Genomic DNA, 27,649 nt, shown 5'->3' on the forward strand with positions numbered 1-27,649 from the left:
GACTTTTTTTTCCATTTCATCCCCAGTTTATACCTTCTTATTCTTACAACTATACATTAAAAATGCTTCAAGAAAATTACAACATTCTATATGTAATTATGCAGTTTTCGTTTTGTATTCAAGCATATTTCATTGGATAAGATATTTTGTGCTTTTCATAAATTATCTTATCTTTTGGAATCCTCTGCGATGAGATTTCATAATTTATGTGTTCATTCTTTTGCAGACTGTTATCTTCATCTTCATAGTTGTTGTTTTACCATGTTTCAACCAACTCATCCTTTGGCCTTCTTCAGGTGGTTATCCGTGATGGGATGGGAATGCTGAGTCTTGTAACTGTATCCCTAGTAATTACCGCCTTCCATAGTTGTTGTTGTCTCACCACGTTTTTGGTCAACTCATCCTCTGGCTTGCTTCGGGTAAGATTGAAACCACTATCTTTAGACAATACTCACCTGGAACTGTAGAGACTCATGGGCGTTGTCGTGGTTAACCACCTAAGGAAGGCCGTAGGATGAGTTGGCTGAAATTTGCTGAAACAACAATAACTCTGAAGATAAGGATAACAGTCTGCAAATGCATAAATACACATTCCATGCTTCGTTTGTTATTCATTTGGAAATTTAAAAAAAAACAACAAAAAACAAATCAGCATGTAAATCAAACACAAATTTTTTCTAAAAGTCATATTATTTGAGATTTTTATTACTTCTTAAGTTTTTGACTAATTTTTGGTCATCTTTAGGAGTAATTTAAAATATTCATATCGTTCACATTTGTGTCTTACAGTTATGCATGTTGTATAATAATTCCTCTGAAAGATGACTGAAATTTAGTCAAAAAGCTGGAAAAATAAATGGTGCTTGTGCACTACTGTCCCGGGACAACATTTTTGGTTTCAGTTTGAAGAGGGTACAGCAGGGGCAGATAAATGCAATTTCAGGACCGAATCGAAAATCTCAGCAAATATCAGCAACACGATAACACGAAAGAAAACATTAATTATCTGAACACTTATTGAATTAAAATAAAATTAAGAAAATAGAAGTTTTATTTTGTACACAAAATAAATGAAAGTTATCAAAGTGTATGACTTAAAACTTATAAATAGTTATAAACAGTTTTTAATGGAATGCATTTTTTTTAGAAAGTTTTTGTCATACATTTATTGAATTAAAATAAAGAAAATTATAATAACACAAAATAGAGTTAAAAAAAGTTTTAAAAAAATACATTTTTATTTAAAAAGTACCATATAGTGCATATTCAAGGTATTAATGTACAATGTATTTTTGGAGAAATCCCTAGGGAATTCTTAAATTGCATTTATCTGCCCCTGTTGTGCACTCTCCAAACTGAAACTAAAAACGTTGTGTCTATGACAGTAGTGCTCAAGTGCTAAATAAAGCAAATTTCAAGGCAAAAAAAAAAAAAAAAATACATGTTAGTACAATGTATTCATGGAGAAATCCTAAGGGAATTCTTAAATTGCATTTATCTGCCCCTATTGTGCATTGTGCACTCTCCAAATTGAAACCAAAAAAGTTGTGTCCGTGACAGTAGTGTCTAAGTGCTAAATAAAGCAAATTTCAATGCAAAAAACAAAACAAGAACAAAAAAAAACATGTTAGTTTCTAAAGTTTATTTTATTTACATTGGAATCTGATTATTTATTTTGGAAAAAATTATTAACAAACTCCAAATATCATCCAAGGAATTATATATTTGAAGTCTGAGTATTTTCTACGATCTCCATTCTTACATCGATGAACTTCTTCCTGCTTTTTCCAAAGGAAAAAGCTCTCCATCACTGACAATAGACACAGATTTTAAGTGCATCAATTTGATGATTGAATATGAGAGACAGCCTTTCGTTCTTGTATTTCTCCAATATGATCAATGCTTCGGTTCAGACTGAAGAGAACTCTTCATTTGCTTGTTGTTGTAAATGAATCACATTCCTGTAATAAAAATAATGAACAAAAAGAAATAAAACAATCAATATTAAAATTATCTCCCGACTTTTACTGAAACAAAGAATTTCAACATTAGTTTAAAATTTAAAAAAAATCTAAATCGCTCCAGACAAGGCATGAAGCCACGTGATGTAAGAAGCTAAATAAAAATAGTACTTCAAGGTTAAAAACTTGCCAACGATAAGTGTTAGATGTTAGATTCTGACTCAGAAACATTAATTATTCCCTTTTTGTCAGAAATCATTCTTGGAATGTGAGGACTAAAGGATAAAATAAGTGAAGTGAGAGTTACGCGGCTACAAAAAGTAAACCTATGAACCACTTTCTACTCTTCTAATTAAATTAATCAAGGAGTGGTCCTTGTGGCAATATTTTTTGTATCTCTACAAGGCTATGTTTGTAAAAATAACCTGGAAGGTTCTATTTATAAACATGGGTGATAATAACTGGCCAATCAGATGGAACCACACTTTGCTACCAACCAATCAGAAAATGGAATCACACCATAAAATATACTAAAGCTCTTAGAATTCATGCATATAACTTTTTGTCTTCACAATGTTGCATCACTGTGCCTGTTTTACAAATATTTTAATGGAATGTGTTCTGATGAACTCGTTTCACATGTACCCCCTCGACGTACATATCCCTGACAAACCCGCTTAGCAATAAAATCTCACCCCTTCACTGATGCCAGAAAGCTTTCTATTCTAATAATTTCTTCCCTCGAACAGTTAGACTTTGGAATTCCCTTCCTGCTGCTTGCTTCCCTAGCTGTACTGATATGTAAAAGTTTAAATGTAACATAAACAAATATCTTGTTAATATTTCCTAGACATGGCCCCAAATAGTAGCCTCTTACGTCCAAGCGGCGACATGAGTAAGAACCCCCCCCCCCAAAAAAAAAACAAACAAAAAAAAACATGGAAAGGAACTCTGCTCTTTGTCTGCAAGCTTTTACAATTCAAAGTTTCCTTGGCATTTCGTTTGGAACAACATTTCTCTTCTAAAACTAAAATTGTTTACAACTCAAAAGTCCTTGTCCAGAATTCTCCCTATATTAAAAAACAAAAATACAGAAAATCTATATGATGTACGAACTCGTGATAAAAACAAAATTATCATATTCCAAAAATCACGTAGATTGATCGAGTAGTTTTATTTTTATAAAGAAAATCATTTTTAAAAAAATTATTGGGAATTTATAGGCATTATGCAACAAAATACTTGTAAGTTTGTATTACTGTTGGGTTATATATCTTTGTATCAGTAGATTGTTTTCAAAAGGCCAGACGAGAGAGTCACTCCTCAAATATTCATAAAATTGGATTTTTTATTAAAACAAAAGCTACTTTATCAACTTATATGATATTTGGAATGTGATATTTTTGTTTCACCATGAGTATGTACATCATACAGAATTTTCTTTGTTTTTGTTTTTGAAATAGGGCAATTCTGGACAAGAACCTATAGAATTTTAGAAAGACTATTCCCTACAAACATTCATCCACTTTCTGGCTGGATGCCCAAACAGTATGATGTGGTCCCAGCAGCTACCATTCACAGACCCTGGTTGCAGGTCTTTTCAGACTCCCTCTTCTATCAGTCATAGATTTCAGGAACATCATAAAAAAAAATGTAAATTGTATTTATTTATTGTAGAAAATTATGTTATTTATCGATTGTGTTGGGACATTAATGTAGTATTTCCTTTAGAACTACTAGCAGGGAGACACAACGTTGCCCGGGATTGAATGATGATCAACAAATGTTTCATACTCCTATATTTTTATATATCATTTTTTATTGGAATCTTTTGATATGAGTAATTTGCATATTTATTTATTCTATTTGCAGACTGTTATCCCCATCTTCACAGTTGCTGTTGTTTCACCATGTTTCGGCCTACTGTTCCTATGGCCTTCTTCAGGTGGTGTACCACGATGAGATAGGAATGCTGAGTCTCTTAACCATATCCTCAGTAATTACTGCCTTCCATAATTGTTGTCTTACCATGTTTCTTATCAAATCATGTTTTTCTATCAAATCGATTGATTGCCTGCTCTAGTTACAGATCCATTATGGTGCACCAGAAGAAAGCTTCACATGCCTCTCTGCAGTGACTTAGTTCACAATACATTGTAGTCTAGATTGCACTGTAGAAAACCTACTGTTGATTTTATAAAGTTATATATATATATATATATATATATATATATATATATATATATATATATATATATATATATAATGGCTTGAATTAAAGTAATTAATCAGTGGCGGCTCGTGCCTGAGATTATTGGGGGTGCTGTTGCTTCAAAACTTTTACGCATTGTTTTAATATCGTGTAAAAGAAATTCGAATATGTAAGGAAATATTTAATCAAATAATCAACAAACATTCAAATAAATATTCAAATATATAACACAGGCAAATAACCAATCACAAATGGATAATACGCAAAAACTTTTATTAAAAATATTTTTTAAATTGTGTACACTTTACAGAATAATAAAAATAATATATACATTTATTCCTTTTAAACTTTTCAGATTGAATAAAAGTTTGCGTTTTTTTGGGTTTTTTTGTTGTTGTATTTTTTGCAAACAAACGAAAAGCATTTTTAAGAATACATTTTATTTACAATTTTTTAATAACTTATTTTTTTTTATAAAAACAAAAAAAGAAAAACTTTGAAATTAAGGAGTGTAATATTTGAAAATAGCGTTTTATTTAATAAGTTTTATTTCCAAAATTTATTTTTAAAATGTATTCATAACAAAACGTATTTTTGAATAAAATGCAAAATAAAAAAAGTTTACATTTTTATATAGTGAGCAAACAAAAATATTCAAAGAAACAAAATTTTATTTACAAATCGTTTAACAACTTGCTTTTTATATAAAAAGAACAAACAAACTTGGCTATTTACTGACCTTCCCATGCCGGTAAAAATCGACATAAAGTGGAGATTTATTATAAAAAAATAGGGTGTCATATATAAGCATTATAAAACATCGAATTTAATATAGCTTTCTCCCCAAAGAAAACAAAAAATTAAAATTGTCTCAGTCCAGAAGGATTTCTAATTACTTTTTTTAATGCGTATTATCTGCCTCATCTACTAACAAATTCAATGTAAAGTTTAAAAATGCATAATTATAAAAACTGTTTCTTTATTTACAAATACATTTTAATTTAAAAAAGCCTTGTGCAAAAAAACAAAACAAAACATTTTTCAAAGTGTAAAACTTCTAACATTGTCCTGGTTGGAGGCAAATAAATGCTAAAAAAATTGTTATATCTAAAACATACAAGTTAAAAAGATTTCTAACTAAAATGTATTTTCAACATAAAATGTTTCTTCACTTGTTTGCTTGTTTGCTTCTAGGGAAAAATGTAAACAGTTTTTTCTTTGTTTTTTTTTTTGTAAAGTTTAGCTGTTGCAAAATAAATAGCATTTAAAAGTACTTAAAACAAACAAACAAAAAGGCAGGTAGATGGAAAAGTAATTTTATTTTATGGTAAGATTTATTTATTGTATATTTGATTTTTACCCTTAGTCGCGTGTTAGCTTCACTGCTAAATCCCCGAATACTTAAAAAACAAAAACAAAAAAAACAAACAAACAAAAGAAAAACAGGTTATGCATATTATATATTTCCGTCTGCTACCGAATTAAATCGCAACGCTAAAAGTGTGCGTATTTAAAAAAAGAAAGAAAGCACAATATTTTATGTACAAGAACACGTTATATGCACATTTTAATAATAATTTTTAAAAAAATGTAAATAATCCTCCTTTTTTTTTTTCAATAACAAAATGTTATCATATTTATAAGTACAGGCCCACACTCTAAGCAAACACCGAATTTCACGAGCATCTGAGATGCGGAACTGCGGGAAGCGACAGTTCCCCAGCGGCCGTTATCGGCTGTCTATAAGTGTGCATGCGCAGGAGAGAATTTCATTAAGAAAGTGTAGCTGTGAATTTCACAGCTCCAAGCAAGTTTTATTTTTATTTTTATATGAATTTGTAGATACTGACATTAAACTTAATGATTTTATAATGTACACATAGAAAAATAAAATAATAATAATAAAAAAACAAACGTATTATTTTTAATTTTATCATTAATATTGTGTAGAAATAATTTGGGGGTGCTGCAGTCCCACAGCTCCATGCACGAGCCGCCACTGTAATTAATGTAAAGTGATTAATGCAAAAGTAAAGTGATTAATGCAAAAACAAAGTTGACGTGACATATACTGTTTGCTTTTTATGTATATTCTTAAAACTGATGAATTCCCTACTTATATAAGAATAATAAATAAATGTATACGTAGAGTTAAGGTTATAAAACATACCAAAAAAACTGTACGCTTGTATAAAAACTAAATTTTTTAATATTAGCATAAAAATGAGTTCTGTGAAGTGGGACTATATATATAATAGACACAATCATGTTCACACACCGGTTCCCGCCAGATCACTGAAGTTAAGCAATGATGAGCTCAGCCAGTACCAGATGGGTGACCATTTGGTGAAGGCTAGGTGCTGTATGTTTTCAGGTTGGTATCTGGAGGCGCATTAATTCACTGGGAGAGATGCACCCCTAGTCTTAGTTAAGACATTCATCTAGGAGACGGTAACTGATGATGTTGGCAGCAGGACGTTGGGTGGCCATGGAAGAGGATAACTCTTTAGCAGATCAACGACTGCAAATATGTAGATGATTTAAGGACAACGGATAGGTGCAAACAAGTGAGTTAGATGCCATTGCATTGGGAAAGTTACTGCCAACCCACGCCATGTATTCTACCAAGTTCAAAATCATCTGATTTCTTCAGAGGAATTGGACCAACAGTAGATCGAAGCCTATGGAGAAAACTCATCATAATTTCATCTATGGTATGAACATGCCATGATACAAGAAGAAGAAAAGATATATAATATAAAGCTGAATGTGTGTGTGTGTGTGTGTGTGTGTGTGTGTGTCTGGTTACGAATAGGCTCCTATATGGTTGACTATTTTAAAAAACTGATTACATATAATGATAGAAAATGTATCGAGACACAGGAATGGGTATGTTTGATCTGGCAGAACAGTGGTTCATTAAAATTGTGGGGTCTGCGTTCGTGCTTGGTCCACAAAGTATGGAAATAAAAAATTAAAAAATTAAAAAAAAAACGTTAACAAGTGTTTTTGATATAGATGTACATAAGAATACTTTGATAAGTATGTTTTAACTTAAATAGAGATATCATAATAAAATTGTGGGGTCTGCGTTCGCGCCTGGCCTCCAAAGAATGGAAATAGGCACAAATTTTAATAAAGACTTTTCATATCTATCTGCGTAAGTATACTTTGATAATTATGTTTCAGTTTGAAGAAATATGGTATAATAAAATTATGGGGTGTTCGTTTGTGCCTGACCTCCACAGAATGGAAATATGTCACAAAGTTTAACAAGGTTTTTTTAATATAGATCCACAGAATATTGTGATAAGTGTTTCAGTTTGAACAGGTATGGTATAATAAATTATGGGGTTTATCTATTTTATTTTTACTTTCATCATATTTTGCTTTGGTTTTGATACCCCCAAATTCGAAGTTATCTCTTTACAACCCTTCCTTTTCATAAGCTATCATACTTTCATAAATCAGAATCCATTTTCTGTAGGCTGTTTTTGAACCCAGTCAACGACGGGTACTTTTGCTAGTATATATATATATATATATATATATATATATATATATATATATATATATATATATTAGCAGGGAAATCGACGTTGCCCGGGATTGAATAATGATTAACAAATGTTTCATACTCCCATATTTTTATTGTCATCGAAATCGGTGAAATCGCCCAATTTTCAATCAAATCGATTGATTGCCTTCTCTAAACACACCGCCATGCACAATAGGAGGAAGAGCTTCACATGCCTCCTCCTATTGGGTCACGAATCGGAAGATTAAATAATGAGTTAATTTGTAGTTAAGGGCGTAAATTATTTGATAGATATAAAGCCATAAAAAAACTATTTATTTTTATATAAAACATTATTAGACCCAAAGGCTGAAATAAAACCAGAAAAAGTTTCATTTTTATTATTTTTTAAAATTATTTTTTATTAGATTAAATGTACGACATTCGACACTACAGAATGTAACCGCCATATTTAAAAAAATATTTAATCTAATAAAAAATTATAAAAATAATAAAAATGAAACTGTTTCTGGTTTTATTTCAGCTTTTGGTTCTTTATATAAAATAAATAGTTTTTGTTTTTTGTATAATTTTTGTATCAGACAAACAAAAAAAAGAGCACATTACTTTCTTTTCAAAACAGTAATTAACCCCTCACGTTAAATTGTGGACATTTTTTTTAATCATAACTCATTCTTTCATACTTACTTGAAAACGTCCAAGCTTCTACAAAATATTATACACATTTAATTAAAAGTTGTAACATTTTAAAATGTGTCGGTTATTTATGAACCAGTTAAACTACCTTAAAGTTATAAAAATCTCAAATTCAAGGGAAGTAATCAAAACACAAATTGTAAGAGTTATCTTCCTTGCTTTTAACCTCAGCATGCACAAGAAGTATTGTAAATAATTAATCGTAGTAAATTTCCGATGTGTTCATACATACACAGCAATATTTTGACTAAAGAAGAAGAAAGAAAAATTGAGTGTATACCGTCAAATTAAATTATATCATTGGGTGATATTTGGCTTGATATTTACAAGGAAAAATATGTACATTTTATGTCTCTCATTTTTTTTAATATACAGATATTTGCATTAAGCCAGCTTTTGTTTTTCTTAGTACTTTTTAAAAAATGGAAATCGCTTCAGACAGGGCATGGAGCCACTTAATGAGCAACTAAAAAAAAAAAAATTCAAGTCAAAGATAAGTGTTATTTAGATGTATTTTGATTAAGATAACAGCAATTCTTCCTCCATTATCAGGGTCATTGCTTGTGGATTGTGAGGACTAATGGACAAAAATTAGGGAATTCCTTGCATATGTGCTTTGGTGGTGGGATTGACGCAATTTTGCTGGTGATTCGCGGAAATAATGATGAAAACTGAGTTTGGTTTAATTAGTATAAGCTCTCCACATTTTAATAGCAACGACCGTTTTAAAACAACAAAGAGAGAACATAAAAACATCATCTTTCATGAACTAAACAGAAACAAAGGACTATTATTTCGAACCTACATAAGATAAATATAGTTAATAAACACAGAAGACAATTTTAACTGCAAGTAATACGGTGTGAAATTAATTATAGTCATTCATTGTTTAGCAGCACTATCACTGGCCGTGGAGCCTGTACCACAAATGGTTCTCCATAAAGTTAGCGGTTTTTATTTTTATTAAATGTCTTCATTCAGTTTTAAGAGACAATGGATACCCCTTGTGAGGATAGCTGCACGAGTAATTGTGAGGCAAAGGTTGCACAATCTCCAACCACACCTCTCCTAAATTGGCACTGTTTGAGTCCACTTGCAAGGAGAAGTGCTAGACGACTGGAAACAATGCCGAGATAAGCAGAGAGCACATACAGAACCTGGAATTCCCAAATGTTCACCCATTTTAGTATTGACCAGGCTCAGCATTGCTTAACTTTTACTTTTATCATAAAGGAAAAAAATAGCAATAATTTTTAAGGAGTTCATGCATCGTATACGTTTAATCTCAGCTCCCTCCCTGGCAAAACTAAAATTATACAAACAAAAATGGGCATACCTTGTGTTTGTGTTTTCATGTTGTTGGCTCAACAATCTAAAAGATCGCATCATCTGTTGGGCATATTGCGAATTCCATGTATCGTCCTCTTCATCACTCCATCGTCTGATATCCCCAACAGTCTGGGGTAGTTGCCTGTGTCCTGTTTCAGGAAGCGTCAGCACTAAGAGGTTTGCGACAAGACAGAAAGAAGCGAATATCACACTTGGGCCCCAGGAAATGTGACGAGCCTGTAACAAGGCAAAAACGTACAGAAGCTCAACCGCGGCAACATCCAAATTTTCTGTGTGTGTTCTAAAGTTATTTTTTACTTTATTTTATTTTTTTTCTCTCGCAGTGTCTACATAAAAGCATGCCATTACTTTCACAACATTTCAATTGATATAACCTTTGACCTTCTTGAGTTTGTGACGCAATGGATAAAAGTCTTTCAATCAGTTCCAAGTGACAGTCTTTTGGAGGTTGAAGTTTCAATCCTTGCTACAAGCGATAATTACTAAAAATAAAATTAAAAAAATTCCTTGTTAGCCTTTTGGTTAGAAGCAAAGTGTAGTATCTTGGAAGCACATCACATACTCCCCAACTACGCCACCCTATCTTTTCTTTTCCTGTCGAGATTTCAACCCCACTTAGAGATCGATCTGTTTGATTTCAGTTCCCATCAAGTCAGAAAAGAGTGGGTGGTCTACAATTTAGAAAAAGTTGGGAGAGTCTAACTAAGATTTGTATTTTCTTTTCCCCCACCCCACGTTAATGAAATTATTTTAATAAAAACGATTTAATTATTTATGTTCATATTTATATATAATCAAAACAAAAAAATAATCGATTTGGGATACCTGGAGTGAATGTAGTATTATGGTGATTGAAGATTCTAGCTAGGACAATGATAGACATAGCGGGTCTAAACAGTAACTGAAGGCTTTTGAACTTAAATAAATTATTTTTTATGATACCTTTCTGTAATTTTAATACAATCTGACTAAGACATTGGGAAATTGAAAAAACTCCCAATTCAAACAATTTTTATTTTTGAAAAATAATGTCTTTTAAATATTATCCATTTTCAGTTTCGCACATTTGTTGGTTGGTTGATTGGTTGGTTGGTTAGTTGTTTTTGTTTTACGGCATATCAACCATTTTCCGGTTATTTAATGCCGAATCCAAAGATTTTTGAAGAAAAATTTGTTAATAGAATATATTTGTTGTTTTCAGGTCGGTTTCTATTTAACCCATAGTTGGGACCCTAACAGGTACTACCACTTCGGGTCAGAGTGAACCTGGAAGCAATAGCAATTAAAGGGTGGCTCCACACTTCCCAAAGCCCGCAAGCTGAGACCTCACCACTGGATATAGTTTAAGGTCATATCCAGGACCTCGCATATTTGTGCTCTTTCCAAAACATTATTGATGACAGATTGCAGAATATCTGGATTGCATTTTAACTCCCTTATTTCGTTCTACGAGCTGGTAGACCTCAAAACGTTAAGCCCCAAACCCTGCAAGAATTAAAGGAAAACATCAGAAACGAAATAAGGGAGTTAAATCGCAGTCCAGAGATTCTGCAATCTTTCATGAATAATGTTTTGGAAAGAACACAAATATGTGAAGCTGAAAATGAGCAACATTTAAAACACATTAGTTTTCATAAATAAAGATTGTTGAATTTTGCATTTTTTAAAAACATTAAAAAAAAATGTCTTAGTTAGATTGTGCTGAAATTACAGAAAGATATCATCAAAAACAAAGAATCTGTTTAAGTTCAAAACCCTTCACTGACTTTTGGACAGCCTGTATTAGGTATAGTGACAAGGATGACCATAGACCTTCTATCCAACATTTTTGAATGGCCTAGTGCTTAATTAATTTTTGTATTTTTCATAAATAAATAAATATTGCAAAGTGTAGTATCTGTTCTCATATTACACTTCATCTTTTCTGTCCTCGGTTTGTGAAGGAGAAATCCTTCTGAGTTGATTTTTATTTTTGCTTCAATCCAGAGTGTCTCTTTATGGGGAGCCAGATTTTCCGCACATTAACAACCGACCTTGTGTCTAACTGTGTGCTCTTACTGAGACAACTCGAAATACTTCTATTATGACTGATGGGATAAAAATAATCTAATCAAATAATGAGTTAAGTTTGGAATTCTGTATAAATTCAAGAGTTTGAAATGAAAATACCGAGTTTGCAAAGATGCATCTGAAATAGGTTTAGAGGCCATATCTTGTGAAACGTTGTGAAAATAACAAAAAAAAAGATGAGGGTAGTACAGTAAGTAATGATGATGGTAGAATAATCGTGATTAGAATGATAGAAATAAAAAATAAATATAAACAATAGAAATATATAATAAGCATAATAGAAATAATATAAATAAATAATAAATAGAAATAATAGAAATAAACAATAAAATAAATAATAGAAATAAATAATCGAAATAATAGAAATAAATAATAGAAATAAATAATAGAAATAAATAAAATAAATAATAAAAATAAATGATAGAAATAATTCATAAAAATAATAGAAATAAATAATAGAAATAAATAATAAGAAATAAATAGTAAGAATAATAGAAATAAATAATAGAAATAATAGAAATATATAATAGAAAAAAATCATAGAAATAATAGAACAAATAACAGAAAAAAACAGAAATAAATAATAGACATAAATAAAAGAAATAAATAATAGTAATAAATAATAGTAATAAATAATAGAAATACATTATAATAATAAATAATAGAAATAAATAAACGTAATAATAGAAAAAATAATAGACAAAAATAATAGAAATAAATACTAGAAATAATTAATAGAAATAATAGAAATAGATAATAGAAATAAACAACAGAAATAAATAATAAAATAATAGAAATAATAATAATAGACAAAAGAAATAGTAATAAATAATAGTAATAAATAATAGAAATAATTAATAGAAATAATAGAAAAAATAATAGAAATAAATAATAGTAATAAATAATAGAAAAAATAATAGTAATAAATAATAGTAATAAATAATAGAAATAATCAATAGAAAAAATGGTAATAAATAATAGAATTAATTAATACAAATAATAGAAAAGAATTATAGAATACAATAATAGAAAAATATAAATAAATAAGATAAATAAATAATAGAAATACTAGAAAAATAAATAGAAATAAACAATAAAAATAAATAATAGAAATAAATAATAGTAAAAAATAACAGTAATACATAATAGAAATAAGTAATAGAAATAAATATTAGAAATATATAAAAACATAAATAATAGAAATAATTAATAGAAATAATACAAAAATTATAGAAATAAATAATAGTAATAAATAATAGAAATAATTAATAGAAAACCATAATAGAAATAAATAATAGTTATAAATTATAGTAATAAATAATAGAAATATTTAATAGAAATAAATAATAGACACAATAGAAAAAATAATAAAAAAATAATAGAAATAAACAATAGAAATAAATAATAGTAATAACTAATAGTAATAAATAATCAGAAATAAATAATAGAAATAATAGAAAAAATAAAAGAAAAAATAATAGATATAAATAATAGAAATAAATAATAGTAATAAATAATAGAAATAAATAATAGAAATAAATAATAGAAAATAAATAATAGTAATAAATAATAGAAATAAATAATAGAAATAAATAATAGAAATAAATAATAGAAATAAATAATAGAAAAAAAAATAATAGAAATTAATAATAGTATAAATAATAGAAATAAATAATAGAAATAAATAATAAAAATAAATAATAGAAAAAAATAATAGAAATAAATAATAGTAATAAATAATAGAAATAAATAATAGTAACAAATAATAGAAATAAATAATAGAAAAAAATAATAGTATAAATAATAGTAATAAATAATAGAAATAAATAATAGAAATAAATAATAGAAATAAATAATAGAAATAAATAATAGTAACAAATAATAGAAATAAATAATAGAAAAAAATAATAGCAATAAATAATAGAAATAAATAATAGAAATAAATAATAGAAATAAATAATAGAAATAAATAATAGTAACAAATAATAGAAATAAATAATAGAAAAAAATAATAGCAATAAATAATAGAAATAAACAATAGAAATAATAGAAAAAATAATAGAAAAAATAATAGAAATCCTGAAAGATATAAAAAAGTTCAATGAAAAGAATGTTTTATTTTCATGCATGAATCAGGAAAATTTTAAATATCAAAAGTTTAGCTGCTTAGAAAATGATATTAAAGTGTTTGTATACATTTAAATTGCTAGAAGATGATCAGTTTGTGTGCGAGAAGTGTAAGGCAATTGACATGGGTGGAAACTCAAATGTTGAGAAAGTATATTTTCATGACATATATATATATATTTTTTTATTTTTGATGCTCTCCCTTCCCTTGTGAAGCGACAAAAGCTATTGAGGTTATTAAAAAGTTTTGTTATATTGGTGATACTAATTATAGAGGATGAGTCTCCTTGCTGCTATAGCTGCTTGGAGACTGGGTAGAAAGTAGCAGTCAAGAATCTATTCTTGATGATCAGCCCGACAGGAACTGGACCAGTACCTGTCAGACTGAGGTACGTTGCCTGGGTATTATCTAGGAGGCCTTATGCGTGAGGTGAGGGCAAGTTTATTGCTTGTTTCCTGAGGTTCCTGTACCGAAGTATGTTGATGGAAATGCCCAGGTAATTTTTGCTAGGCCAGAGTGCCCCTCCTTTAGCTGCGCTGGCTGGACATATCAACTTTCTGAGCTTGTGTCACATCTTGCTGTGGTGGGAAGCAAGTAAATATCTACCATTGCAGCATTGGGTGGAACAGGTACTAGTTTGATTTCAAGAATTAGGAGTGGATGCTGTTGGTCCTGAGAATTTCTGCATTTGCTAACCAACAGTGCATTACCACTGTTGACACAAAAAAGAATCTATATCACACATGTGCATGCAGGGTGATGCTGTATAGAAGTGAAACTTGTCCAGTGAGGGTTGAAGACATTTAAACATGATGATACGATTGACGTATAATGTGAGAGTTAAAGACATGTTCGGTTCTGATGACCTCAGAGGAAGATTAAACCTGGATAGTACAGGGAGATGTGTGCAGAACTGTAGATTTTGATCTGATGGTCATGTTGAAAGAATAGATTACAGTTCTTGGATTATTTGATGTAAGATCGTTCAGTTGACAAGGGAAGGCCAAAGAAAATATGAGCGACCATGATAAGAGTGGACTTGAGAGAAAGAAGGATAAATAAAAACCTGGGCAGGGATAACTTAATTTGGAAATCCATTTTTAAAAGCCGTCCAATGCATGTGATTTGAGTTTCTAGCAACCATCGTCATGCATTAACTCCTCATTTGGGTGTGAGATTGGTTTATTTTTGGTTGCCTAAGTCGCCTCTGCTGGAAAATATCGACTGGCCAATTCCTAATTATGTTTGTACACATACAATGCTTCCTGTAAAGAGTTGGATTCCATGTCTAACCTTGTTGTAGTGAGAAACATCATTCTACACGAATGCACTCTATTTCTTTGTCTCTGATCCTCCAAACATTTTCGTTGCTGTCATTGTTATAAACGATTCTTAAAAAAATTGTCCTCATATCAAATTTTGTCCATTCTATTCGTGATTTTCAATCTTCTCATAATCGTATTATTTGGATTCATCGGACTACGATCTCGGGAATGTTTCTGTTGAACTTGGGAATTCCGTGTGAATTTCGAGCGGACCCCTTTATCTACTTCACGGGCATAGCATGCTCTTGTTTCGTCAGCCATGACTGGATAATTCACAATTGTATTTTTCGGTCGCCAACACTGAGGATTGAACCTTTAACCTTCCAAAGAACATCACTTTTTGCAATTGATTTTTACAAGTACTCTAACCACTGTGCCACGGGTCCTTGCAATTTCAGCTCCAAATTCCGTTCAAATTCCCAAGTTCAACAGCTAAAGAAGGTCGGAGGTTGTATCGACTGAAATGTTGTGAAAATCACACTCAAGATGAGAACAGTAGTCTGAAGAATCCAAATAATGTGAATAACCAATCCTCATCTCAAAAATTCAGAAACGTCATCATCTCATAATGTTCTTCATCACTCAACTAACAATCCATCTATTTCATAAACCATTGTACTCGAGTGATTTTTTGCCTTGATAAGTGGTGATTCATTAGTAAGAAAAAAGAACTTACCAATGTACCAGAAAATGGCGACAGCATGCTACCAATTCTGGAAGCTGTGCTGGCAAGACCCATACCTGCATTACTGTAAAAGACCAAAGAAATTCTGAACACATTTAAACTTTCTCTAAAATATAATTGTGATCAAATTAAAAAAAATATTTATTTGGATGTGCACCATGTATAAATTAAAAAGAAAACACACAGATTGACTATAATATCACACAGGATCAACAAATCCATTGAGAAAGGCTTAATTTCTAGGGCGATAGTTCTTGACATATCTAAGCCCTTTGATAGGTTTTGGCACAAGCATCTGCTTCACAAGCCTGCGGATTCTGGAATATCTGGAAATGTGTTCTCAACCATTAGATCCTATCTCTCTGATAGGTTTATAAATGTAGTCATTGATGGGCAGAATTCTGAAGCACATAGTATCAATGTTGGTGAGCCTCAAGGATCAATTTTGGGCACAATACTTTCGTCATAGTCATCAATGATATTCAAAATATGGTTCTAAGATTATTCTAAAGGAAGGGGATCTTAAAGTTAAATGATCTGAAAAAAAAGAAGCTTATAGAAAAGAAAATCTGGCATCTAGATACTTTTACAGTGTAGGGGTGTGATTTTGCATTTAGTTGGGTCGGGGATATTTACTTTGAGGGGGGGGGGTGCAAGTGCAGTAGGTTCACCAGAGCATATTCTGTAAAAGTAATTTATCTGGTTCATTTCGATACATTCTCTTTGCCATTTTCTAAAGCTACTAAGTTTTAACATAAAGGTGTTAATTCAACATATTTTCAACCAATGGAAATCATTCCAAACGCCAAAAAGTGACATGTATATGTGAATGCAGTAAACCAATGCAAAGTTAAAATTTCCTAAAAAACAAATAGCGGAAATCTAGAGATACAAAGAGATTTAGAGATTTTCAAGTCGGCTGCATCTGAAACACATCAGAAGGTTTGCTGTTCACCCGTTCCGGAGGTGAGGCAAGCCACTAAAGAAATGGGTTAAATAAACTCACATACCAGCTTCATAAACTTGTGCACATATACCCACACTAATAAGCATAAGGTAAACCAACACACACGCATACCCGATCCAATGCTGCCAAACACTCACATACATATATTACTTACACACGCATATTCACACTATGAAGATGTTGATCTACACAATTCTAAGACTTTCTTTACCAAATATGGATTTGCATAAATGAACATTTACTGAAAGTAACTTTTATATTCTTATGTCTTGTATAATAATATTTTGTTATAACATTTTCGTTTTTTCAATTTTTTATCTATAAAACTCTGTTTATGTTTTTTTTTTTTTACATGGAGATCACCACTTATCAAGGCCCAAGGGCCACTCGGGGATAAGGGTTATTGTGTGTACAGTAATCAATGGGATAGTGTAGTAATAGTATCGGAGAATTGATAAAGTGTCATTACTTAAGGGGGCGGTTCATCAGGAATTTTAGGCAACTCTTGCTACCTGTTGGCTCTTTTATTCTTTTAATGTTCCATTTATTTTCATTTTATATGCAGGCATGTTCTATATATATCTTTCATTTCTTCCTTCGCTGAAACTTAACTTTTATAGCCAATTATAACAAATGTTGGTATAGTTCTTCGGTATACCCAAAGACACTACTGTCATTCTAAGATGGCTGCTATCAAGACCATGGACCATACCACAATCTATTATATTATAAAACTCAAATCGTTTTGTTTGGGTGTGGAAACTATCCATTTGCTTTACAGTTTCCGGTTTGAAAAATTCTGCACATGTGTAATAAAATATAAACAAAGCTATGAAAGCTTTGTGTTTAATCAACAATTTTTTCATGTTTAAAAATATGCAAATAAAAACAAAACTAAATCCCTTCCGCTGTTTTTTTTTTCATCAGTGTTTTATGAATTTTATTTGTATTTTTATTGCAAGTTGGAATCGTTTTCAAACAAAAACAAAACAAATGTTTACGATTTAATCTATTTTAAATTCTTATATATTCTGCAATTGACAGTTTAAACACGTTTAAATTACTCAGATCAGCTTGCCCAATCGTTGAAACCGTGTTAATAAAAAGAAACTACTTAACTATCAACACATAATAAGAGCTAACTTTTTTTTTTTTTTGTAAATAGAACATAACAAAAAAAAAAAAAAAATCGTACAATAAGTAACTGTTACCAAAGGCAATAAAAGTGACATCTCATAGTTAACTGGTCGGTTAAGAAAAAATGAAAAAAAATTGAAACCATTTAACTGCTAAATATTATTTCTGATTTTAAGTGTAACCATAGCAATTACTTTTCTATCGTATTTGCTTTAGTTTTACGATTTAAACTATTTTAAAATCTTTTTTATTGCATTACATTTCGTAATTGATATTCTAAAGACATTAAAATTACTTGCAAATGTTTGTTAATACTTTGAAAATCATGCAAACAATAGACTTTTTAGCCTTTTAAAAACGGGCAAAAGTTATAAGCCGCTGACTTGTAATGAGTGCTTTCGTTAAGAGTCGCACTTCTTTGTTTACAAAGTCATTCGGCGGAAGTGATTTCATACAAATTTTAAGGTATGGATGACCAACGCTCTATATAACGTGGCTTTTTTTAAAAAAGCAAATTTAAAAATAGAAGTTTTAGTAAATTTTTACTTGATTTCCACCTTAATATTTTACTTTACAACGATGACTTTTACATGTTTTCAGGTATGCTGAAAACGAATATCGTATTTAAATTTCCGCAAATAAGTAGTTTTCCGGATATAAAGCAATGTAATTCCTTATGTTAAACATGGTGGCCATTGTTGTACCCGCAAGCGTGCATATGTTTACCATAATTAATATACTCACTATCCCATAGCTAGCCACAACATATATTGACTCAACGGATCACGGGTAGTCCAGTACATTTTTAAAATTAAGATTTTGACATGTAAATTTAATTATTACGGTATCGTTTGTCATTAGATAATTAACTGAACTACGGTTTGTAGAGAAAATGTTTTAATCTCTTTTTTATAAAATTATGTAACTTAAATAGAGTCCAACGTTTTAAATCTTTTAATATCTGAAGATTTGATAAGTATTTCGAAGCAAGAAATTACTTTAAGTTTAAATGCTACAAAATTCTATTCTATCGAAGGGTCATATAGTCATTCATTCTTTTGTTGTTGTTGTTAATGTTCAAGCTATCAGGATTAGATTATAATTGTTAACTTGTTTGCGGAGAAGCGACATAAGTTTATTTTAAAATAGACTCTTAAAAAAATTGTTTTAATACTTTAGCCTATTGCAGTTTTTATTTTATTTTATTAAGTTCGATTAATAATATAAAAAATAACATGTAAATCACGTAGAGGAGAGAAAGACAAGCATACACAGGCACATAATAAGTTGAAACATAACTGTATATAGAGAAAACAGAATTCAAAAATTAAAATTAAATTTTTCATTTAAGTATCAAATGTAATTCACAGCAATTAACCGTTATGGAACCAGATGTAAGGGAGATAATAGATAATAAAGTGCAAGGGAGATAACTCTTCTAATTTTTTTTACTCAAAACGAGAGAGAGAGAGAGAGAGAGAGAGAGAGAGAGAGAGAGAGAGAGAGAGAGAGAGAGAGAGAGAGAGAGCAGTAATATATATTAGTGCCGTTTTTTTTTGGTGTATTTTTTGCTATCATACCCATCGGGAAGCAACTACAATGGGTGTGATGGATGGCAGGCGCTGTTTTACACAAGGTCACTGTGCAGAGGTAGACAACTCCATTTTACTAAGAGATCAGATACGTTCATTTATTTTTTCATCTTATAATTTAGGACGCTACTATAACGATATTTTTTTTATTAAATCAAAACATGAAATAAAAGCTGCGACGAATTTTTATTTTAATCTAGCAAAGTTGATTTTCATCAGATGAAAACATTTGAAAAAGAAACTTGCGGCAACTGTTTCTTCTTTTCATTTTTTATTTTTTCAACTATATTTTTATTAAAAAGTAAATATTATGGTGAGGTTAAAAAAATTAGTCTTTAAGTTTAAAACCCATAGAATGAAAACATTACAAAAGAAATGGATTTTTTATATCTACGGTTTTTTTTTGGGGGGGGGGTATTACTTTTTTTAAATTTACAAATAAATGTTATGATAAGATTTTTTTGCGACAATAAAGGAAAATACAAGGATAGTTGGAAGAGGAAATTGTGATTTTAACAATCAAACTCTTTAATAAAACAAGGATGAAACTGTTTTTTTTTCTTTTTAAAGCTGTGGCAACTTTTTTTTTTTTTTTTTACTGTAACGAAGCTTATAATATTAATGACACCAACATTTAGTTCTTAATATTACAAAAAAATAAAAATGCGACAATAGTTGTAGAGGAATTGTAATTTTTATTACACCGTTATTAGTAGCGTCCTAAATTATGAGATGAAAAAAATGGACTTTTCTCCCTCTTCACAGTGACCTTGTGTAAAACAGCGCCGGATGGAATTCCCCAATACGATTCTACTTTTTTTTTGACGATTACATAAATAGCCTGAAAAATATCTGCAAAAAGAATTATTATTTTTTTTTTTAGGAAATTATAGTGATATAATGGACTGATCCAACACCCCTCAAATGAATGGACTGTTACGTCTATAAAAAGACAAGCAAACTCTCCTCACGTGGGAGACAGAATTTAGTACTACGCTGTCAATGGACGCTTAGAAATGTGTGTACCTTTTTACCTAAATAAACCCTTTCTGTACAACCCCAGTAATGACTTGTTATTCATATAATCTACGATATAACATATAGATTTTAGAGTGGGAGATCTCTTTCATATATAAATTTAACGTAAAATGAGCTCCTATTTCCGAGCCAGTAAATGGAGTCGTGTACTCGATTTTATTTACAAAAATATCCTTTTTTCTTTAGTGGGATCGGTAAAATGAAAAAGGCGCTTCTACACTATTGAAACAAGATTTTGTAGTCGGTAAATGGAGTTTTCAAACAAAAACAATAGTTTCAACTGATTGTTTTTTTTATCGATTCTAATAAGTTACAATAGTAGCTTCCAAATTATGCAGTCGAAATTACCTAAATAGTACTGAATTATTAAAAAAACAAAACAAAACAAAACAACTTTAATCATGTTAGCAGGTGAAAATTGCCGCCATCTTGTTTAAATCGAATTTAAACGGATGTTACCTCCCTTTTGAACTCTCCTGTGTCTTCCGATCGTTTTCATCAAATTCTATTTCTTATTTAGTTTAATAAATAATTTTCTACCTTATCGATTTTCGTAATATTTGGCTATAATCATCTTTAAAATACGAGGAATACGTAGATACCATTGTTTTCATGTGAAAGTCAGTTTTACGATTTCCTAAATTTGGTCCTAATAGTGTAGAGGCGCCAAAACCATTTTTGTTTTATTTAAAGGTCATTTCCGATACCACCGTTAAATAAAGATTGATGTTTACAAATTCTGCTTCTTACTTTCTTAGTCCGTACGTTACGCTTTGAAAACGATTAAATATATTTTTGAAGTCAAACTGCTAAAAAACAGATAAAATCCACGAAATTTAGCCTTAAGAAAGGCCAATGTAGCAACTTTGGATAAGAATATGAAAGTGACCTCCTTTGAATGTAGCCTCGTTTTTCGAATATCATTATAATAATATATGATCATGTTGTGAACTTGGAGAAGGAGTCTGTTTGTAAAGAGCCGCGCGTTCAAACAAGTAAAATATTTGTTTTTTTCCTAATATTACGTTGTGATTTGGCTTTCAAGCGCACTTAATGCGTATTTTATTTTATTCAAATTAAAACAACGTTTCTATATGAACTCTCATCCTTGACGTTATTCTCGCGTTGCCTACGCACAGTTCAAACATTTCAAAATACAACCGCTAAATACAACGCGCGTCTCTTTACAAACAGACTTCTTCCTCCAATTTTACAACATGGCAAGGAAGAAGAAAAGGAAAAAAAGAAACAAAACAACACACTGAAGATGGAGTATACCTCCAAAATATATTTGTGATAAATTTCAAACAAGTAAAATATTTGTTTATTTTCCTAATATTACGTGATTTGACTTTCAAGCGCACTTGATGCGTATTTTATTTTATTCAAATTAAAACAACGTTTCGATATGAACTTTCATTCTTGACGAAATTTTTATATATATTTTTTTTGCAAATAAATAATCGAAGTATAATATCTGTTCTTAAACTATATTTTATCTTTTTCGTTTGCGGTCAATAAAGGGGAAATCCTAGTAGGCTTGGGCAATTAAATTTTTTTGTTACAATCCATAGATGATAAGGAGCTTGATTTTCCCAACATTAAAAGCCGGCTTTATGTCAAATACTGCCTTCGTGAGGAGACATGCAACTGAGAATAGCGAAAAAAAATTACAAAAGTTTGTCATCGGAGAAAGATAAAAATATTAAAATCCCAAAATATCGTTTACCCAATAAAATACGGAAAACAGATTTTAATCACAATACGGTCAACTAGTTCTTAACTTTTTCGATTACCATGCGAAAATCGACCCAGGAAGGAGAATGTTATTTTAAACAGCAGCGGCATTGAATATTGTTTTATGTACCTATACTTAATAGGACAAAATCTAAAATGTCCATTGTTCTGATTTTCGTATTTTTTTTTATCGACGTTTACGAAAGAAAAAATGAATAAGTATGGATATATCTCGAGATGAATAGTCAAATGCAAAGTAGAAAACAAAACAAAACAAAAAAACAAAACAAAAAAAACAACAGCATATATTCCTTCTAGAAGAATATTTACAGAAGAAAATAAAAATTAAATGCATTTCAATTGTTTTCAAATAAACTTTTATGTGCTGATGAAGCATTCTCAAAAATATTCGTTAATATTTTGTATACGACGAAAATGCGTGTTATTGAGAAAGAAGCGATTGCATGTACATAAAAATGTTTTGTTCTTTTTTGTGAAGATATGACAAACTGTTCTCTGGATTAACTAAAGGTTTATATTAGAAAATTCTTAAAATAATGAACACACACCATGCTTCTGGTAGAATATATTCAATCACCAATAAATAAAAATCAGTATTTAAAAGAAATTTCAGCATAAAGAGATCAAGTATTAGATAAAAGATAAGAAAAAAAGGACAAACATATAAGATAAAGAGAGAGAGATAGAGAGAGAGAGAGAGAGAGAGAGAGAGAGAGAGAGAGACAGACAGACAGACAGACAGACAGACAGACAGACAGACAGACAGACAGAGGAGCGGGGAGATATACATATATATACATATTATAAATTGCTTAAATAAATTCAAGATGGCTGCGTAAAACCTCCCTCATTAGATCGGATATAATTTTGGTTTTGGCGGCGGTCTTTCCTATGAGTATCATTTTTTTTTTTTTGCAAGTGTTTCCAAGTCTTTGTGATTTCCATCCTCCTTAATTTAAGTATCCTTCGTATAATTTATTTTATCCATTTGTGGTAATTTGTAATGATATCTGTGTGTCTCTGATGAGTTGTATGATGGTATTGATCATATTGACCAGCACCACAACGAAACACGTATAAGGCATTTATTGAGAAAAAATGTAGGCAGATAAAGAACCTGTATGTAAAATGATTATAAAAAAACAAAATTAAAAAGTAAATAATAATCTTGGTTCTGTTTTTTGGTCATTGAAAAGTGAAATCATAGAAACATCAGAAAAAAATTCTAACAGTAGAAGATTTCAGTTCTCTTCTTTTTTATTTCTTTTCTTTTGCTTTTTATTTGGCTAATGACATACGTGCGCTATGTATGGCTGTTTGAGTTACTGAATATGAAAAAGGATGGAGGTACAAGTGAAAATTTGGTTCCATGTGTATGTCTGACAAATATATTACAAGGAGAGAAGGGGACAACAGGTTTGAATTGTTGTTAGTTTGCCGAAGATCATCTTTGCTAATATATTTTTATTTATAAAATTTAACATCCTATTTTATTTAGTATATTACGTTTCCATGTAATCGTTTTAAGTCATTGTTGAATCCCTGACAAGGCGAGTAACATTGTCGACACGTTGATTAATCCTCTACGTAGAATTTATTCTGATATTTATATAATTTTACTTATAAAAGCTCTACACATGTAATGACCACTTTTGCAAAATATATTTTTGGTTCAATATATTTGAACTTATCTAATTATATATATGTGCACTATATTTTAGTGCCCCAGTTGTGGTGATTGTTAACTTCCCACCCAACATGGCCAGGAGGTAATTTGGCCGTAAGCGGAGGGATACACAAAATTAAGAAACCAGAATGCAATTCCACAATTCCCTTCCTTTTCTCGATCTCTTTTTTCGTCTGGACAGCATGAGATAAGACGTATATTTTTGTCTCTCCATAAATGAGTGGAGGGGGAGCACCCCCTCCCTCAGCACAAGTTAAGGTTAGTTAGTTTTAAGAAGCAAATTGTGTTAAATTAATTGTATGATCTGTATGTTAATATTGTAATATATATTGCATAAATTTTGTAAAATAAAATAGTTAAGATCTTATATACTACAATTGTGTCGTGTTGTTGTTTGTGCATGTATTGAGTGTCTGCTTTCCTTAAAAGAAACGGGGCTGAAGACGAAGAGTCCAACCGTGTCGAACCCTCAAGGAACAAGACGTCTTCCTGGGAGAAGAAAGAGCCAGCTAGACTCAACACCTCAGGTATGCTTCGCCCTCCACATAGAAAAAAAGGCGTCTAATCGACAGATCTTCATACGCGGACCATTTTCAGGACATTTAATGTAAGACGTGGGTCGGTCACACACCAATGACTGGCTTATGGGTGTACATGTGTGTGTATATATATGTATGCATAGAGGTAGATAGATGGATAAATAGATAGATAGATACAGAAAAAGAGAGAGAGAAAGAGAGAGAAAGAGAGACGTAGAGAGATAGATAGATAGATAGATAGATAGAGAGAGAGAGAGAGAGAGAGAGAGAGAGAGAGAGAGAGAGGTGGGGGAGGCCTCTTACCGTAGTCCAGTGGGAAATAATTCCGGTGTGTAGAGCCAAATAACAAGGAAAGAACCGCTAATTCCAAACATTCCAATCAAAGAAAAGAATGTGGCTGCCATTACAATGTAATGGTTGTCACCTACAAAACAAATGCAACAACAGATCAAGTAAAAATCATTATTCTCAAATTTAATAATGTCACAATTTCGTACTTGCTACCATGGGTAAATCGATTAGTGCACTATATATATTTGAACCTCACTCGGGGACATACTTATTTTTAATACTATCTTGTCCCGAAATTAGGTTAGATATTTGAAATTAGAATATTATGTAAATATTTATATTTTTTTATATTAATTAGAATATTATGTAAACATTTATATTTTTTTATATAACTACTTGATTTACAGAAAGATTAAAAGAAAATGAAAGAATATAGCCATTATTACAAAATCCGAAAACCGGAAGAGAAATTGTAATTGGTTTTCATTTTATTACGCCATCTTTGGATTTTAATGCTGAGTTACCATTATTAAATCCACGTATCAATAAATTGTATTCATATTGATGTACATTAACATAAAAATATTTCATATTTTATTAATTTATTATTTATAATTAGTCTATATTTGCAAGATTCACCGGATAGCCCTGCTTGTAGTCTGTAGTTGTTTCTTCATTTCTTTTGAAAACAAACCAAGTTTTATAATATTTGAAGAGTTCGAATACAAAACGCGATAAATCCAACTTGTTTAAATTGACATTTTAAACACTAAAAATACGAATATATTAAAGTTAGACTTCGACTAAAAGAAAAAGACTAAGCGAAAAGAAACTATGTAGATATCATATTATTTAAAATATGGTTTTGGTGTGTGGTAGAATGTTGAAATACAATACTTAGTGTACTGATAGCTTTGTACTTTCGAAATGGCGCTTATCGTCTTTTGCAGTTGAACTCTTCATTTCCCACAAGTGAAATCAAAATTATCGTTTCGGATGACACAGATGTCAGGTGATTGACTGAGCTTCAATTTATGCCGCCCACCTCCCGTACAACATTTACGACAAAACTCGACCACCTACACCCACTGTCGATAATTTTCCTTCTCTCTGTCTCTCTACCTAAAACTAAACGAAATTTCTGTGAGCAAAGTTTATATCTTAGAACTGCCCGCCTGTGGAGCACAATTCTGCGAGGCTGCTTCCCAGTCGACTACAACATGGTCGTATTTAAGTCCTATGTAAACAAATATTTGTTGAGTTGCCTTCTTAAATAATCAAATTCAGTATCATGACACCATCATTACCAACCACATCGGTGTTGTCTCACAGTCAACCTAAAACTTTAATTTAATCATTATCCCCGAGTGGATTTTGTGCCTTGGTAAATGGTGACAGATTAGTAAAAATGAGATATACTGTCTCCTCACATCCTCATAACTAATAATACAAAAACAACAGAGGGAATGAAGGTAAAGAACGTAAAGTATGTTTTTAAAGTGACGTTAAGGTAGACGTCTATAATTGCGTTAGACAGAAAGAAAACATAACGGAAGCAAAGATAGTGATGAGAAAATTGGAAGGACAATAGCGAACAATTCCGTGAAACGAAACGACTGCAGCTAACATAATGCATCGGTACCAATACAGGTAAAAAATACAGGTAAAAAAATACAGGTGAAAAAAATGCAGGCGAAAAAAAATACAGGTGAAAAAATACAGGTAAAAAATACAGGTGAAAAAAGTACAGGTAAAAAATACAGGTGAAAAAATACAGGTGAAAAAAATACAGGTGACAAAGAAGAAAAAAACAAAAAACAAAAAGAATAAGATGCAGAACAAGAAATGTATCACAATGAAAATCATACAAATCATTTTCCTATTTACTTGCCTCCCCACGAGGGCAAACTCAGATACAAAGTCGGTTTTTAATCGGGCGAAAAATGAAACTCCTCAAAATGAGGCACTCTGGATAGGAATAAAAATAAGAATTTCCTCAGTCGAGAAAAATTTCTTCTCCACTGACCGAGGACAGAATATATAAAGTACAGTATCAGAACAGATACTACACTTTGCTCCCAACCAAAAAGCCAAAAAATGTTATTCTTTGTATTATTATTATGACTACGAGTCTCATATGTAATTTTTCACAACATTTCAATTGATGTAACCTCCGGTCTTCTTCAAATGTACCTTGTTAAACTTTGGAATGTTTTTTTGTCTGGACGGAATTTCGAACACAACCGTTTATTTACCTCGCGAAGGTAGTATACTATCGTTCTGTCAGCCATGACTGTATTGAGGTCATAAGTAATTCGCAATTGTATTTTTCGGTGGACCACCTTAAGGATTGAACGTTCAACCTCTAAGAGACTATCACTCTACAATTGTTTTTTTTTCTCAAGTACTCTAACCACTGCGCCACGGGCCCTTGCGTTGTGAAAACGACACTTAAGATGAGAACAGTAGTCCGATTAATCCAAATAATATGAATAATCAATCCTCATCTAAAAAAGAATCAAAAACGTAATGTTGTTCTGTTAGAAAAGCAAACAAACATATAGAACATAGTTCTGAAGTTATGCCATCGATTTTTCAAACACTTTGTAAACAACAAATACGGAAGGTCGTATAATCAGTTCATTTACATAATTGTATTGTGGCTGATTTTTATG

The 27,649-nt window shown here is 30.7% G+C and overlaps 1 protein-coding gene across 1 annotated transcript in view; it reads right to left on the reverse strand.

Moving 5' to 3' along the window:
- Positions 1-1,632: 1,632 nt before the first annotated feature.
- Positions 1,633-27,649, reverse strand: part of LOC145284648 (organic cation transporter protein-like) — a 65,801-nt gene continuing 39,784 nt past the window's right edge. Inside the window, exons 8-11 of the mRNA XM_080133551.1 lie at positions 24,987-25,107; positions 15,957-16,029; positions 9,744-9,973; positions 1,633-1,961 (exon numbers count right to left, since the gene is read on the reverse strand). Coding sequence (XP_079989677.1) covers positions 1,910-1,961; positions 9,744-9,973; positions 15,957-16,029; positions 24,987-25,107 — 476 coding nt within the window. The 3' untranslated portion in view covers positions 1,633-1,909. The remainder of the gene's footprint in view (positions 1,962-9,743; positions 9,974-15,956; positions 16,030-24,986; positions 25,108-27,649) is intronic.

Source organism: Euprymna scolopes, chromosome 9, assembly GCF_053919585.1.
Source record: "Euprymna scolopes isolate OS-2025 chromosome 9, ASM5391958v1, whole genome shotgun sequence".
Taxonomy (NCBI): Eukaryota; Metazoa; Mollusca; class Cephalopoda; order Sepiida; family Sepiolidae; genus Euprymna; species Euprymna scolopes.